This window comes from Teleopsis dalmanni, chromosome 2, assembly GCF_002237135.1.
Source record: "Teleopsis dalmanni isolate 2A chromosome 2, ASM223713v2, whole genome shotgun sequence".
In the NCBI taxonomy this organism is placed as follows: domain Eukaryota; kingdom Metazoa; phylum Arthropoda; class Insecta; order Diptera; family Diopsidae; genus Teleopsis; species Teleopsis dalmanni.
The window spans coordinates 74274737-74291280 of record NC_051847.1 but is presented as its reverse complement, the minus strand read 5'-3'; the positions used below and the strand labels follow the sequence as shown (position 1 = coordinate 74291280).

Genomic DNA, 16544 nt, shown 5'->3' with positions numbered 1-16544 from the left:
AATAATTTAAATTTAATATAATAAAAATTTATATTTAATATAAAATAATTTAAATTTAATATACATAAATTTTAAATTAATTATAAATTTACACTTGAACAAAAAGAATTTAAATTTAATATAAATTAATTTGTGTATTATATATAAAAAACAAATTGAATATAAAAATTTAAATTTGAAATACAAAAAAATTTTAATTTAATATAAAAAGCTTCGAATTTTAAAAAAAAAAAAATTCAATTTGATATCAAACAATTTTAAATTGAACAAAAATTAATGATTAATGAATAATTAAATTATTAATAATTTCAGCATATTAAAAACAATATGTTAAATATCCATTTAATATAAATAAATGGATATTTTTTAATATAAATAAATGGATATTTACCATAAAAAAGAATTCAATTTAATTTAAAAAAAAATACGTTTAAATAAATAGTACAAATTGTTAAATGAAGTAATTATATGAATTATCGAAAACAAATTTATAAAAATACATAAATCAGATAATCAAAATTTTAATTTGTAATAATTAAATCTATAATAACTAAAATTAATAAATAAATAAATGTTACAAGAAGTTTTAACAAATTTATTGTCTTTTTTTTTTTGCATTGTTATACATATATATTTGAGAAATGAGGCTAATAAATTCAATATACGTTATATACAAAATATTTATTCTTTTTTACACAACTTTAAATTCTATTAAAATATCTTTTTTTTATATTTTCATTTAATAATTACAATTAATATAATACAATTAAACATAATTTTTTTAACAAGTCCATGCCCTCCATGACATCAAAAAAAGGGATCAACAAAAATATATAACAAAAATTAAAATATTACGAATATAAAAACGCAAAATTTGTCTAAAAAATCTATTCGTGCTTAAAAATAATTACACAAAATATGTAAAGTGCTTAAATTTTTTTCAATTTTACGAAAAAAAAATATAGAATACGATCCTTGAAATGATTATTAGACTTAATGAAGGAGAACTTGTGGCTTGTAAATTCTTAACACCATCCTGAGCGCATTAAATGGCAAAGCGTTTATAACAGCAATTGCGGTTAATTTCCAGATTCCTTAGCACTTTTAGCACGAAAATATAAATAAATTGTTATTAGAAAAGCATCTGTTTTAAATTTACTAAGTTTAAACTGAAGAAGCAGAGGGAAGGCTACTTGCAAACATCCTTGGAAGCCGCTAGCTACGCTTCGTTTTTTGTTTTTCTCTTTTTTTGTTGATTGAATTTTATCTTTTCACATTTTCTGGCATTAACCGGAAGAAATACCGCTACCCTGATATTTTGGTTTGCTAATTGTAATTAACCACATCAACTGGCGACGTCGTTAACAACCAGCGTCGTGGTGTATGTTTGTGCCTGTACAGCTTTAATAACAGTTGTTTTGGTAGTCGATACTGACTGCTTGCCATTTGCGTCTACCTCCACATTGGACACTTGCTGTGTGTTATGCGTGTGATTGGACAGTACATCTTCTTGTATGCCACCGATTGTTGTTAATTGCACTTCTGTTTTGGAAAGTTGTGGTGTACGTATTGTGTGAGGTGAGCGCATACCACTTGCAGACCCAATTTCATCATCGCTATAGTCGTCCGTAGCACTGCTACGTACACTACGATTTGAGCTTATGTGGGATCGTTGCGGTAACAAATTTCGTGAATTCGTTGAGCTTCGTAGTACACCTGTTGATGAAGTGGCAGTGATATCCTCTTCTGAAATATCATCGAATGCGGGCGGTGGTGTAGATGAACCAGACATAAGTGTGGGACGCACTTGTGACGTTATACTTTGCGAGGGAGTGCGTTGAGGTGTGCGGTTTGTCGCTGTCGAAGTCTTACGCTTCGATGGGGAATGTTTAAGCGGAAAAGTGGGCGTTTTCTTGAATACTGTTTTGCCCATAAAGTTTTGAAAACGCTGCGCATAGAATGATGGTCTACACACTGATACTGTATCGCCATTGTATATTATGCTTTTGAAGGTGTGTTCGAGTTTCTTTTCTAGACGATATGATTGTAATATATCTATTATACCAATATACAATAGAAGTCTTTCATCATTTTCGGAACGTGCTGGTATGCCACCTGTTGGCACATCTTCATCTTCCTCTATAGGCGGATCCATAGTTATAGATTCCATAGCTGTTGAGTGTGCGACAAGTCGTTGGCGGTTCATACTGCGTGTGCGATTCAAAGCGGTACCAGCCGCCTTTAGTGCTGCAGTTGATGTGGGTGCCATATTATATATTGAAATTTGTGTATGATCTGGTTCAGGAACATCATCTACCTCACGTATCTCTTCAGAACGTTGTAGTTTTGCGCGTGCGTTTCGTATACGTTCTTCACGTTTCTCTTTCTGCGCTATGTCCAGATTATGTATGCCTACAAGTAGTGAATAATCCATAATCTGAAAACTTTCTAGTACCATACAATCACGTTGTATTGTCTTCATTAATGCATTGTATTTTTCAGTTTCTAAAAATATGCCATTTGGATGATGTTCCATGAAATCCAAATCTTTAAAAGTTGGACTTGCTTTCTGTCTTTCAACTTTTGATGCTTTTCTGCGGAATGTAGAACCTTTTAGATCATACTTGGCATGCATTTTAATATCCGATGGAAGTAAATTGTTCATTGCGACCAAACGCACATTTTTTGAGTTATAATGAAAGCAATACAAACCAAAAAACTTTGGTAGCAAAGTACGTGGATTTTGGGAGAGATTCATATAATAGCCAGGCAATAGTTTTTGTAAGAATTCACACTCTTTCTTTTGTACAGTTTTTATAATGAATTCATCATCGTCGGTTAGATAAAATATAGAACCTGAAGCACCTGGATTTGATAGCTGAAATAGCGGTGCAGCACACATAGACATCAAAAAATCATCTGGCGCTATACCAAACAAATCACGAAAATAACGAAAAGCAATTGGCGCATAAACTTTAAATCTAAAATCACTATAATGATGCGCAGGTGTTATTGAGGAACCATCTGGTGGAAAAGATATAGTTTCCATTTCCCAAAAATCATTCATGAGTAAATCACGTTTCGGTTTACTAGCCAAGCTGCCCACAGTATGTTGTATGCCCAACTGTATGGAACCCATAATTTGTTTCGATTGTATTTTTTTATATGTCACTTCACCACCTTCATCAACTCGTCTATGCCCGATTTTCTTTTCGTGTTTGCCTATCGTCGATGGATTCCGCGATACAGTAGCATCCAGCGTAGAGCTGGCGCTACGTAGCCGAGTTTGTTGTGTGGCTGCTGTATTGTTCAATTCATGTTGCAAGAAGCTTGTGGTTTCATCGCCACCATGTGCTGCAGCGGTATCGTGAAACAACTGACGGGATGAGGAAGGCAATGCTGGTAATATGCTATTAGTGGTATCGCTAGTTATACTATTATCTTTATTTTCTATTATATTGGAAAGATTTGTTTCCTGTTCTTCGATTTTTTTGTCTGCAATCGGTGTTGATGTAGAATTCAGTTGACTGCTTGAGTTCTCTATTTTTCGATTTGGATCGATTTCAACAAATTCAAAACCATCGGTTGCCATTTCGCTGATGTACACGTAGTCGTAAACAATTTCTATAAAAAAATTTTGGATAGTAAAAAAATGCATAGGTCATACATATTTTATTTTAGAACAAATGCTTAAATAAATGATAAAAAGTTGCTTTATAGTAAAAATTATGCTAATATCATTTAGAGAAATTGAAAAAAACTGACATATCAACACTTTCCACTGCAATTGATATTTTAAATAATACAATAAGATAAATATTATTTATTAATATTTAATATTATTTATTTATAAAATAAAAAATACTTTTTGTAAACCATCTTAAATGTAAATCATCTTAAATCTTAATTTATCGAGCTAAGTCCTTTTTTTAGTGTATTGGTTGTACTGTAAACATCATGCACTTCAAGGGAAGTGCTTCGGTTGTGTTGAATAAGTAATAAAGGTATTACTTCAGATTAGTGTAGGTATTACCAATGATTCTAAGAATCCATTTAGTCCCATTGGCCAATTGAGTTACCGTATATGAACTCAAAGAATTGAAAATAACCTTGAAATTTTAATAAAGCCTAAGCTAATCTTAAGAGGTAGGTTCTAGAGTTAACCAAGATCCTGAAAAAATAAATCACATGGCGAACTCAATGCTATACCTAAAAAGGATTTTCAACAGTGTTTCTCAAACTGTAGACTACAGTAGAATAAGTATCTAATATCAAAGGATGACTACTCTAAAATTTAGGAATAAACATTGAAGATTAAATAGATATTTGTTGCTTTTTATTTACCCTTGTATATCTAAGTATATATGTTTCTGCTTTATACTAAAGTCAAATAAAAAATAAATATATTTATATAGCAAACTAATAAATAATTGACTAAAGTAATTAAAACCAATTATTATCTGTATATGCTATGTATGTATACGCTTTGGACTTAAGTACAAAAAAGTCTATATAAGAACACAAAAAAAAAAATTATAAGCTAATAAATAGTTAATAATTGATTTATAATGAAAAATGACTATTATATATGTGATGCTATAACCACAAAAAAGGAAATGTTCTGAACATTATAGTACAGTCTTATTTCTTTGTTAAAAAATAACTTATTTATTTATTTATCCAATTTTTTTTTAAAAAAGTATTATGAATTCCGCTTCAAATAATTAAGTTATATATAAATAAGTTGAAAAACTTATGAATGATTCTATTATATATATATATATAGACCAACATATAACACATATATTAGAAGTCGTCTACATTTTAATGAGAGCAAGCAACATCTGTTGTCGATCCGAAAATATTTGAAAGAATTCACAAATTTTTATTTTTTTCTACATTATCAAGTGAATGTTAATTTAATAATGTGAATTTATCGACATTTTTTTTTATTTAATGGTTAAACTAACTTTAAAACAGTGTGGCTTAACAGTTGAGGGGAAGTACCCAAGGTATTTGCCTTTAATAAGATTTTATACTTATGAGAGATATTGAAAAAAAATTGAAATAAAAATATGTTTAAAAAGTGATGTATGTTGAAGAAAAAAAGAACACAACGCTAATTATTTCATTTTTATAAATTATTATATTATATAAAAGTATTTTTAATTTAATTTGAATTTGAAACTTTATACAGAGGGCACTTCTAATTTTTAATTATCAAAAATTATCAAAAATCTATTTTATATATGTAGTTTGAGGGAACTACTTGAGTTCATCTTAATCATATTTGGAATAAACTTGTATGACATCGATGATGTAATAAGAAAGACTATTAAAACTTATATAAAAAAATTTTTTCAACTTCTTCAGAAATAGATCTCTAGAAAGCTGCATATAGTAATCTTACTCAGTTGCTCAATAAAAATACTGTTTCAATTTAATAACTATAACATGAATGAAAACAATACATATAATAAAATAAAGTTTGGGAGAAACCCTAGAACAAAAAAAGTGATATGTAGATATGTATCTTTTATATTATGTTTTAACTTCACAGCTGTAACATGAAAGAGAACAATACATATAATAAAATCAAGTTAGGAAGAAACCAGGGAACAAAAAAAAAGTGATATGTAGATAGGTATGTTGAAGAGAAAGGATACAAAATTAATTATTTTATTTTTATGGGTTATTATATTATATCAAAATATTGTTAATTATAAAGTTAGGGTCTAGTGAAGTTTTGCTTATTTCAAATGAATTGTTTTATTGTTATTTTTAGCAATTGTTTTCAATGTAATATTAATTTTCAATTAATATTTATAAACAAAGTTGGAAAAAATTAAATTAATATACAGAAAAACACAAGTTTTCTTTTTGCGAAAAAAATAATTGAAACCATGGTATAAAACAACCTAATGGTTTTCTTTTGACTCTTTTATAGCACTAATTTGATTTTGAGACTATTTTACTTTGGAATTTTTTTTAAATTAAATATTCAACTATTTTATGGTAGTAAAGTATTTTTATGTAGGTAGGCATGTTTACTACAAAGCAGCGATATTATTTTAACAAGCTAAACACTACACTTCTTCTATCTTATAGAATATAAACAAAGTACTTATAGTTGACCTACAATTTATTATTAATAATTTCCGTGCTAATTACCTTTTTTATAAAAATATCTAAAAATTCTTTTTATTCTAAACCGATCACGTTTAGTTGCCATTTTTAGTTCAAGCCAATTTCGAGGACTGCAACTTCAGTGTTATGTGCACTTTTTATCGAGACAAAATTTAAACTAAATTAAAATTCAAGAAACGTCCAAGATTTTGCATTATTTTCAAACTGTGGTTTTTATGAGCTACAGGCGAAGTGCCAAATTAGGGCAATCCCCACTCACGTATAAGTTATGACTTAAGCTATGATTGATAAGTATGAAGTGTACGATTTGAAGGGAGCCTAAGAAGAAACTTACATTGTGTACTTTTAATTATTACTCATATGTATTTCTTTAACTAATGAAATTATATATTCAATTTTTTTTATATTAAATAAAAATTATAAAAAATAATTTTCAAAATATTTAAAGATATAAGGACGGCTTGAACTGAGCGACTTGTTAGTCATTTGAGATACCATAGAATTTAATTCAAGTTGAATATTGAATTAATTATGATAATTTTCAAGTGGATCATGGAAATGAAATAATATAATAATGTAATAGATAAAAATATTTAAAATAAATCCAAATGACTACATGACATATAACCACAAAAGTAAAGTCGATTAAACAAACTGCACTCAAGTTCTATGGCGTAAAAGCTAAAAATGATAAATATTCCTCGTGTCTATATTTTCTACTGGAAACAACGAAAACAGTTTCAAGCAGTCATGGTCAAAAACAATATCAACCAAAAAAAAAAAAGGCGAAACTATAAATAATTTTAAAAAAGCTTAAATTTGATTTCATTTGTATTTTCCGACAAAAAAAAAAACAATACAGAAAAATCCAAATAAAATAAAACAGAAACTGTCACAGTTTGTAGAAAGCATCTGCCTTCAAAAGAAAAGACAACAATTCTTCCCCTCTTCTATTTGCTACCGCTATATTCTATGACAATTGTGGCAAGTAAGCCGATAAAATTTTGTCTGTTGGCTTTTCACAATAGCCTCTCCATCCACACTTAAATACTACAGACATACTATATATATATATATATAAATATATCGTTTACGTTTAGGTAAGTGTGGTTTCGACATATATGGAACGGTTGTATGGAAAATTCGACAGCTGCTTTGGCAAATACACAGGCCTCACGCGTCGATAGTGTTAAAATCTCAACAGTAAAAGCACATAAAAGTGAATAGAATTTTGCCTATGGAATTAAAAACTTTACACAGGGGCGGTTCTAATACTTAAATATCACACTAATTTAGAAAAAAATATATTTAATATAATTTTAATTTTTTTCTTGCCGAAAGTGACTCGTGTTATGACAAAAAGAAACTATTTAAAAGTTAGAAACAAAAAATTTTTAGTTAATTCATTAAAATTTGGCTGACCATACAACACTATTGCTTAGTTTATAGTCCGTATATAAGTGTCAGGCTTAAAACTCATGCTTGTCAAATTAAAAGCGAACTATTTAAAAGTTAGAAAGGTTCAAATAGAAATTAAAATACAACAACAAAAATTTTTTAGTTAATTTATTGAAATTTGGCTGACCATACAACACTATTTATTAGGAAATATTCAAATTTTTTTTAATGAGTTTATAGTCCGTATATAATTTCTTTGAACTGTAAGTGTCAGGCTTTGAACTCGTGCCTGTCAAATTAGAAGCCATGACTAGTCATGTTTTTCCACAAGTAGCCAAGGCTATACAAACATTCAATACTCAAGTTTTTTATCAGTTTTTATTTATTTTTTTTTTTAACGGACACTTTTCAAGTGAAACTATATTTAATGCAGTTTAAGAGATGGTCATCTTTTGACATCTTGTGCTAAACTCAGTTGGGGTACACTTGGGAACATCAACGATGTAATACGAAAGACAATTAAAACTTGCTTGAAAAAGTTCTTTAAATTTCTGCAGAACAATATTGACTAGAAAGCTGCATACAGTAATCTAGCTTATTTAATCGTAGTTCCTACCTATCTGTTGAACAAAGTAGGAACTTAAAAACTAAAACATAAAAAAGAATAATTTATAAATTAGAATCAAGTTAGGGCAAAACTCTACACAAAGAAAAAGGTATTTAGATAACCGGTGACTAATATATATTAAATCTAAACTGACTAGTGAGAACTATATTAAAAATTAAGAGACTGATTTATACTTATCACCCCTCGAACTACTTTGTCAAATTATAGTATGGTCAATTCTAACAACTTATGTAGAATCCCCATAGTAACCCATACCGAAAAAGGTGATTAATAATTTATTTTGTAGAACTATCTATCATCTGATGGCATCCCGTGTCAAAAAAGGTGATTAATGATTATTTTTCTTTTATTTGTGGCTGTCTTCTCAGTGATTATTGGATATAATACCCATTTTTAAGGCCTGTTGAGTTATAATATAGTGCCCTATATTGACACTTGTTAGGATTGAAATTATTTTTTACATTTTTATATTTAATATAGACTTTTTGCATGTCTTATCTATTCAGGAACTACTAACGAAATTGTTAGAAATTGTTTCATAGATATACGTCCGATAGTTTCTATAACATTCAGTTTCTATATTGTTATTATTACTTACTGTTGTTGCTATAGTCCGATTTAAGGAACGATTTTAACTTTAACAAAGACTTCTCAATTCAAAAAGGGAATACAATATAAGAGCTAAGGGAAGTTACTGTAATAAGATGTTGTAATGTTGATATACACTGACTTTAATTGGCCATGTGTAGTTTTTGCTGCACGAGAAAGATGTCTTTCATACCCAGTGATGTCAGACAGAGGCCTGTTGAGAACCTTGTCGTACAGCTTAAAAATTTAACTCAAAAGAAGCTATTGTTTATGTCTATTTTTATTTATTTAACTATTTTATGATTAATAACTTTTCTATACACATAATAGCTAAATTTTCTTTATGTAAAACATTATTAGTAAATAATTACATATTGTATAATTATATTATTTATGATGTAATAACTAAGTCATTAACGCATAAACATTTGGAATATTTCTAATGGAAATATTATGTGCTTCTCATGTTTTATTTATAATATCAGATCATTGTTAATTAATAATGTTATGACTAATAAATTACTTGGCTGATAATAGAATTTTGTTGATGCAAATATTTAAATATTTGCAACATTAATAGCTTCGACTTCCTTTTAATATGATTAATTAAAGAAATATAAATATAACATCTTTTTTTTTTTTTTTTATTTTTTTTTTAATTTCTTGAAACAACATTTCAAATTAATTTGTGTTTTTATCAAATATTAAAATTATATGCTAATTTTTCACTTTAATGAAAGAATACTTCATCAGAGACAAAGAGTTTATGATATTAACAGCAGTGGAAAATGTATTATAGAAAAAAATATACGGTCACAAACGTATGAATCCGCTACTGTACAAGTATTTTTTTCAAACTATTTCATATTTTATTTCCATGTTTTCTTTTTTTATTTATAGCAACTATCAGAAATTTTTGAAACGTACTAAAAAATGAAATATTACAAAACATTTTATCGAACGCCTACATAACTTTTCAATTTATTTTTAATTAAACCGATTGCGCAATTAAACTTAAAGACTCTCCACCAACACTAAAATTCAGTATTAATTTTTATCTATAATAATAATAACATTCTAAATGTAACCGCAAAGTAGATAAGCTTATCTTATCGCGATGAAGTGTGCTACATTCCTAAGAAAGGGTCTTTTCCAATTTCAGAATCAAAAGATTTTAATTTTTAATGGAAAAATGTTAATAGGCTCTAGAAAAAAAAATTGAAATGAAGTACTTAGTAAACATACAAAAATTGGAAGTTAACTTTTAATAATTCTGTCCATCAACTATATATACTCTTCTAATTCTTCTTAACTAGAGAAATCTCTATAACCTGGAGAGAGATGTACTTGTGTTTGTAATACTTTAGACACACTATCTCTACACACATGAAAGAGATGCGAACAGCTTTAATTTCTTCGTTTAGAAGGTTCAGTATATATAATTTTTAAAACATATATAGAGTGATTAACTACATTCACTGCAGTAGGTGATACTTAACCCTAGAATCGGAAAAAATCTGTCAATCGAATCTATGGAAGATGAGCGTCATTTTTAATATTAACTCAAATACCATGTACCATGGTACATCCGCATGAATGACATGCTAAGAAACCTTAGAATAGATCGGGTCAAAAAATACATAAGAAACAAAGCTCTGAAGCTATATGCGAAAACCGACAGACTGCCCTAATTAGCAATATCTAATCTCAGAGTAATCACTAACCGGAAGAAGCGGTACGCAGATCTTAGATCAATCATTGAATAATCATGAAGATTATCAGGAATACTCAAATTAGTCAGTAAAATGGGCGGGACTCTGCAGAATCCTCCCAGCTATCATAGAGTAAAAGTGCCCAGATGCACTAATTCGGAAAAAGCTTAACATAACATAACAAATACAAAGTATCTAACAGTCAATCCTAAACTTCGAGAATACCACCACAATATATAGAACTTAAAAATAAAATTTCTTAATTTAAAAAAATATTGCAAAATCTACATTTTATACTTATCAACCCATGATGTTGTGAATGCGATGCAAAGACGTTAATTATAAAAAATAATTTAAAACAATATAAGACTAGATTGTAGAGAGCAAACTATGGAACTTAAATATTATACATTTGCCTTCATATAAAGCGATTATATTAAATACTATAATAATTTATGTCCAGTTATCTTTATACTACTATCAGACTGTGAAAGATTTCCAGACCACTTAGCTCACTGTGCTATAGTCATCATTTAATGCTAAAACTATTTATATAATAATAATAATTTTTGCCAAACAAGTTATTAAAATACTTAAAATGCGATCTTTTTATTGTGGCGAAGATCTCTGAGTATTCACTTTCTTCAACTAAGTAATTACTTCACTGCAAGTTCAAAGCGACACACATCTTTCTCTATATTATTTATCTGACTGCATTTATTAAGGTCAATTTTTGTTATCTACTTCATTTCATTATACAGTGTATAATATCGTAAATCAAAATTATTGCAATTTAAGGCGTGGTTATTTACATATTTAAAGTCAGCATTTTAAATCACTTTAAGTGTAATTGAAATTCCTACGCATATTTATTGATAGAGAAGCAAAAATGCATTTCAACTCCAAGCGCCTGAGAATTTTGGGTTCCTTTTATATAACTGATGAGACCACTGTAAATTGTAATATAAATTCAAATCACAATATATCAATAGGGTGTTCTTATTGATCATCCAGGGTACAATATATCTAACCCATCATAATCTTCTACTGACCAAGAATGTGAACTGATATATAAGGTTAAACACAATTTTCTTTTCAGAACGATAAACACGACAAATTTCGTATTGGATAGATTAAATCTCATTATGCTTTTCGAACACGAAGTGTGCTGAACGATAGTGTAGTCCTGAGTATATCCTATTACAGATTAGACCCAATTAGTCTAACGATAGTGTAATCCTGAGTATATCCTACTATAGATTAGACCCAATTAGTCTTGAAGTCTGACAGAAGTCTTTATTTACCTAAGCTATTTTAGGTATAATATACAACTTATTTGTAAGTTCTTTAGCTATAGTTGTTCTACTACATTTTCTTATATTATCCTCTTACTCTTCCATTTTGGAACTACTGTTCTTATTTTCAAACATATTTTTTGCTTAAAGCTATCTCAAAAATCGCTGGAAATTGCATAGAAATCCTCATAGTAATGGCTAACTTTCTTCGCCTTAATCTTGGTTGACTTTAATTTGTCCTATCCATCCCCCAAACTATTATCACTTTTTAATAATATACTACGAATACCTATCCACATCCTAACCAATGTATTCGTTTTATAGTTTATTTTACGTTATCTGCTTTATAGACCCTTGTCGGTTACAACAATAACCTTAGTGATAGGTTCCATATTTATATCTATATGGAAAAATTTGATAAATTTATTGGTGTACGGAGAAGAAGTATAGTTGTGTAGAGAAGAAGTTGAAACTTTAAGTGCTAAGAATCTGCACTGATGTATAAACAAAAGGATTATTTTTGTAAGCATGTTTTATCTAATGACGAAAAAATTTCTTGGTGAAGTAGGTTCTATACTACAATTTACAAGAAAATTGAACTTGAAGAAGCTCCGCAAGTCCGTAAAAGGGACACAATAGAACTCTAGGGTGCTCGAGTGATAAATCCACACCACAGTAACAATAATAATATTCATGTGAATATTAAAATAATAGAAAGTATTGAAGTAAAGTTTTTTTTACGGTATCTGAAGTAATTAAAAAACAATGAAGATAATCATTGAGTATGATTATTGATGATAACAATTCTTGAGTATGATAATGATAAGACTTATTAAGTATCTTGTTTATCGTGATGATATTGTATATGTAACTATCTTTGAAAATTCAAAATAAATAAATCAAATCTTCAATTTTAATTTTTAAAATCAAATCGGACGTATCAAAATTATTTAATTAATAGAAAACTTTTTTGAAATTGTAGTAAATTACAACAAAATTTTATTTTTTAATTAATTGTTCTAAATTAAGGGGTCGTTTTAATTGCTTATCTCTGTTTAATGTTTAAAAATTTTATTTTTAACATATTTAAAAAATTTAATATAACTGAACATAACATATAACATTTTATTTATTTATTTATTTATACCAATTTATACCAATTTCTTCGCGCTGATTAAATAAATAAAATCGAATTAAAGATGAAAACAGAAGGGAATGGAAATAAAAAATAAAACCTTTTAAAATTTAAACTTTAAAAACAAAAATTAATATACCTTACAAACAAAAAAAAATAAACTTCAAGAACAAAACAAAAATAAAGCTTAAAAACAAAAAAATGGATCCTAAAAAACAAAAAAAAATAAACCTTAAAAACAACAAAGAGAATAAATTTTAATAACAAAAAAAAAAAATAAATTTTAATAACAAAAATAAATAAATTTTAATAACAAAAAAAAAAAATATTTTAACAACAAAAATAAGTAAATTTTAATAACAAAAAAAAATAAATTTTAATAACAAAAAAAACAAATAAATTTTAATAACAAAAATAAATAAATTTTAATAACAAAAAAAACAAATGAATTTTAATAACAAAAATAAATAAATTTTAATAACAAAAAAAAAAAAATTTTAATATCAACAACAAAATTTCAATAAAAAAAATTTAATAACAAAACAAAAAACAAAAATCTAAAAACACAAAAACAACTTAAATATAAAAAACAAATAAACCTCAAAAATAAAAAAAAAAATAAAATTTAAAAACAAAACAAGCATAAACCTTTAAAACAAAAAATAAATAAATTTTAAGAACTAAAATAAATTTGAATAAAATAAAAAATAAATTTTAATAACAAAAAAAAATTAATTTCAATAAAAAAAAATATAATAACAAAAAAAATAAATTTTAATAACAAAAAAAATAAATTATAATAACAAAAAAAAATAAATTTTAATAACAAAAAAAAAATAACAAATAAAAAAAAAACAAATAAAAAAAACAATAAAAAAAATAATAAAAAATACACTTGAAATTGCATTTGTCAAAAACTGCACTTGTTGATTGACAGGTTTTTGGGGTGCCACATTGCTACGCAGCCCTGCACTTATTGTTTATGTGCTTACATTCAAGGGCGTTTTGTGCTATTTTGGAAAAGCGAACGTCACATTTGCAGTAATTAATAAACAAATTAATCAAACACATAAAACGTTGTGTAATTAATTGCTCACACTTGAGGCCAACACGCAGCCATTTGCTTCCACATCAATTATTAAAAAAAGCAAATACACATAACACATACATAAACGCATTAATCCAAGAATAATTATAATTACAAATTAAAGTTATAAAATTATTAAGCAACTTTTTATCATAATTTTTTTCTTTTTGCATTGTTCATTACTTACAAGTGGTTGAGAAATTGTTAAAAATAAATTACACAACGAGCAGAAAATTATGCTGAGCGACTGTGGCAGCGGCAACAACACTTTCCAGTAAATTCCAGTGTACGCTGCCCGATGAAGATTAACAAATTTATAAATATATTTACTATTTTATATAACGTCGCTGCGATTTGCTTTAATTTGTCGTAGTTAATAATTAATTCATTTATTTCAACTTTATTATTTTTTTTCCAGCAAATATTTTTTATATTTAGCTCTCTTGCGATTCCGATTAGTCATAACAAATTAGCTTTCAACAGAGTTATTGCAATGCCAACATGTAAAATAAATAATCATTTTCAGTCACATTGCAATATATTTTTATTATCTAATTTTCACGCACATTTCCGAGGGTGTTTATTTTTCTATGTTTTTTTTCCAATTTTATTGCACACAAAATTTACTAAAAATTCATAAAACAAAATAAAGTAAATGTACGCGTATCGAAGCTATTTGAGTTTCTGAATGCTCAATGAAATGTCAGCGCAAACTGCTGCTGCCTTTACTTTGCAGTGCGAGCGAATAACAAGACAAACGAGAAAAAATGTCAAAATGAATTTGTACAATTACGATGTGTATGAGTGAAACAAAAATATTGCCAAAGCAATGAGTCAGCCGGTTAATGTCAGTATTTAGTGCTGCCAGTATTATACATTATACACTGAAAAAAATTACTTTTTGTTTTTATTACTATTATTTCAAATATATGAAGAAGTTGTGCTGGTATTAATTTGCTTTAAACTTTAACGGTTTTAAATTTCACAAAATAAATTAATAAATGTTTTATTAGCACATATATTTTTACACTTTTATTACAATATTCTATTATTAGCTTCGATTTCACAAAAATCAATTAAATAAATTTATTGTTCAAGTTTCAATTTACCGTTTTAAAAATAAATACAACCATTGCACGTTTATAATATAACAATGACAAATAAAAGAAAATAAAAATAGAAACCTAAAAGCACACTCTTAAGAACTTAGAAACAACAATGCACACAATAAATAAAGACAATAATCTATTACGTTGTTTACCCGCTAGCAAAGCTAATTAGATTAAATTGCTACATCCCAAATGGACAGTTTTGCTAAAATAACTTAATTTGCTTATTATTAGCCACAAACAATTTCTATTCTTTTTCTTTTTTTTTTTGCTCATTCTTTTGCTTTTTCTATAATTTATTTTGTTTTTGTTGCATTTCTTCTTTTTCAATTACTACACGAGCGTTAATGAGCCAAATTATATGTATATTTTCCAAAAAGAAAAAAATTGGAAAACAAATTTCTCCATTCTCATTATGTGGATTTCGAGAACCTCTTACTGAAACATGCTAATGATGAGTAATTTATATCGACAATAATACAAAGCATTACGGAGAGAAACAGTAGAAGAAGAAGAACGCATTAACGCTTGAAACAATAACGACAACAAGTGATTATACTACCAATGAATATAAAAAATAAATAAATTTTTGAAAAATTAATTAAAATTCAATAAGGGTGCGTGTTTTGCAGCATGTATAACTGAATATACACGTTAATTTACTGAACTCCTAATCCCCTTCCCTAAAACCGTTTGAATTATTGGATTAGCTGTACTGTAGCTATGTTATGTCTATTGACGATATTTTTATAGAATTTATGTGTTTAGCTAATTTAATTAAAAATATTATGGCTTCATTTTCTACTATTAATTCGAAAAGTAGTAATTGGCACAGATAATTATTTCTATACGGTTTATTTATTTAAAATATTCACACTTATTAAATTAGTTTAGTAAAGTAAATGAAAACAGTAAGAATTATTAACAATTTGTTTATAACTAATAAAAAAAATTATGGTACAAATAGTGATGATAAACTAAATTAGTGATGATATTTTACTTTTATTATTTTAATATATTTATTTAATATTTTGTATTCTGGGTTTTAAGAAATTTAATCTATTGTTTTTATTTAATAATCGTAACACAGCTGTAGTGCTATCAACTTTTATAAACACAAATTGTGAAAACGTTCAAACGTTGTCAAAAAACAGCTGATGTCAGCTGATATATGATATCGAAATAGATGTTCCAATTCATATAATATTTTAGTAATAATATAGTTTTTTTACTGGTTTATTGGTTAAATATTTTATTGTGTATATTCTTTTGACATGAATGCTTCAATAGAACAACTTTTGGTTGCTTCAGAATAACTTGGCATCACTGCCAAGTTGATAAATATATGTGAATAAAAAAATATCTGTAAATAATTTAAATAAAATGGTTTTTTGTCATTGTTAAAAATAAAAATAAAGAAAAAAATTGGTGTTAATTAATAAATT

The 16544-nt window shown here is 27.0% G+C and overlaps 1 protein-coding gene across 1 annotated transcript; it reads right to left on the bottom strand.

Moving 5' to 3' along the window:
* Nucleotides 1-898: 898 nt before the first annotated feature.
* LOC119679710 (phosphatidylinositol 4-phosphate 5-kinase type-1 alpha-like) lies at nucleotides 899-14759 on the bottom strand. Its single transcript, XM_038092205.1, has 2 exons — nucleotides 14178-14759; nucleotides 899-3624 (listed from the first exon to the last, which is right to left on the bottom strand). The coding sequence occupies exon 2, from the start codon at nucleotides 3590-3592 to the stop codon at nucleotides 1346-1348; it is 2247 nt and encodes a 748-aa protein (XP_037948133.1). The 5' UTR covers nucleotides 3593-3624; nucleotides 14178-14759; the 3' UTR covers nucleotides 899-1345.
* Nucleotides 14760-16544: the final 1785 nt, after the last annotated feature.

Bases quoted from the DNA above. Each gene is read 5' to 3' on its own strand.
- LOC119679710 (XM_038092205.1), bottom strand. From the start codon at position 3,592: ATGGCAACCGATGGTTTTGAATTTGTTGAAATCGATCCAAATCGAAAA.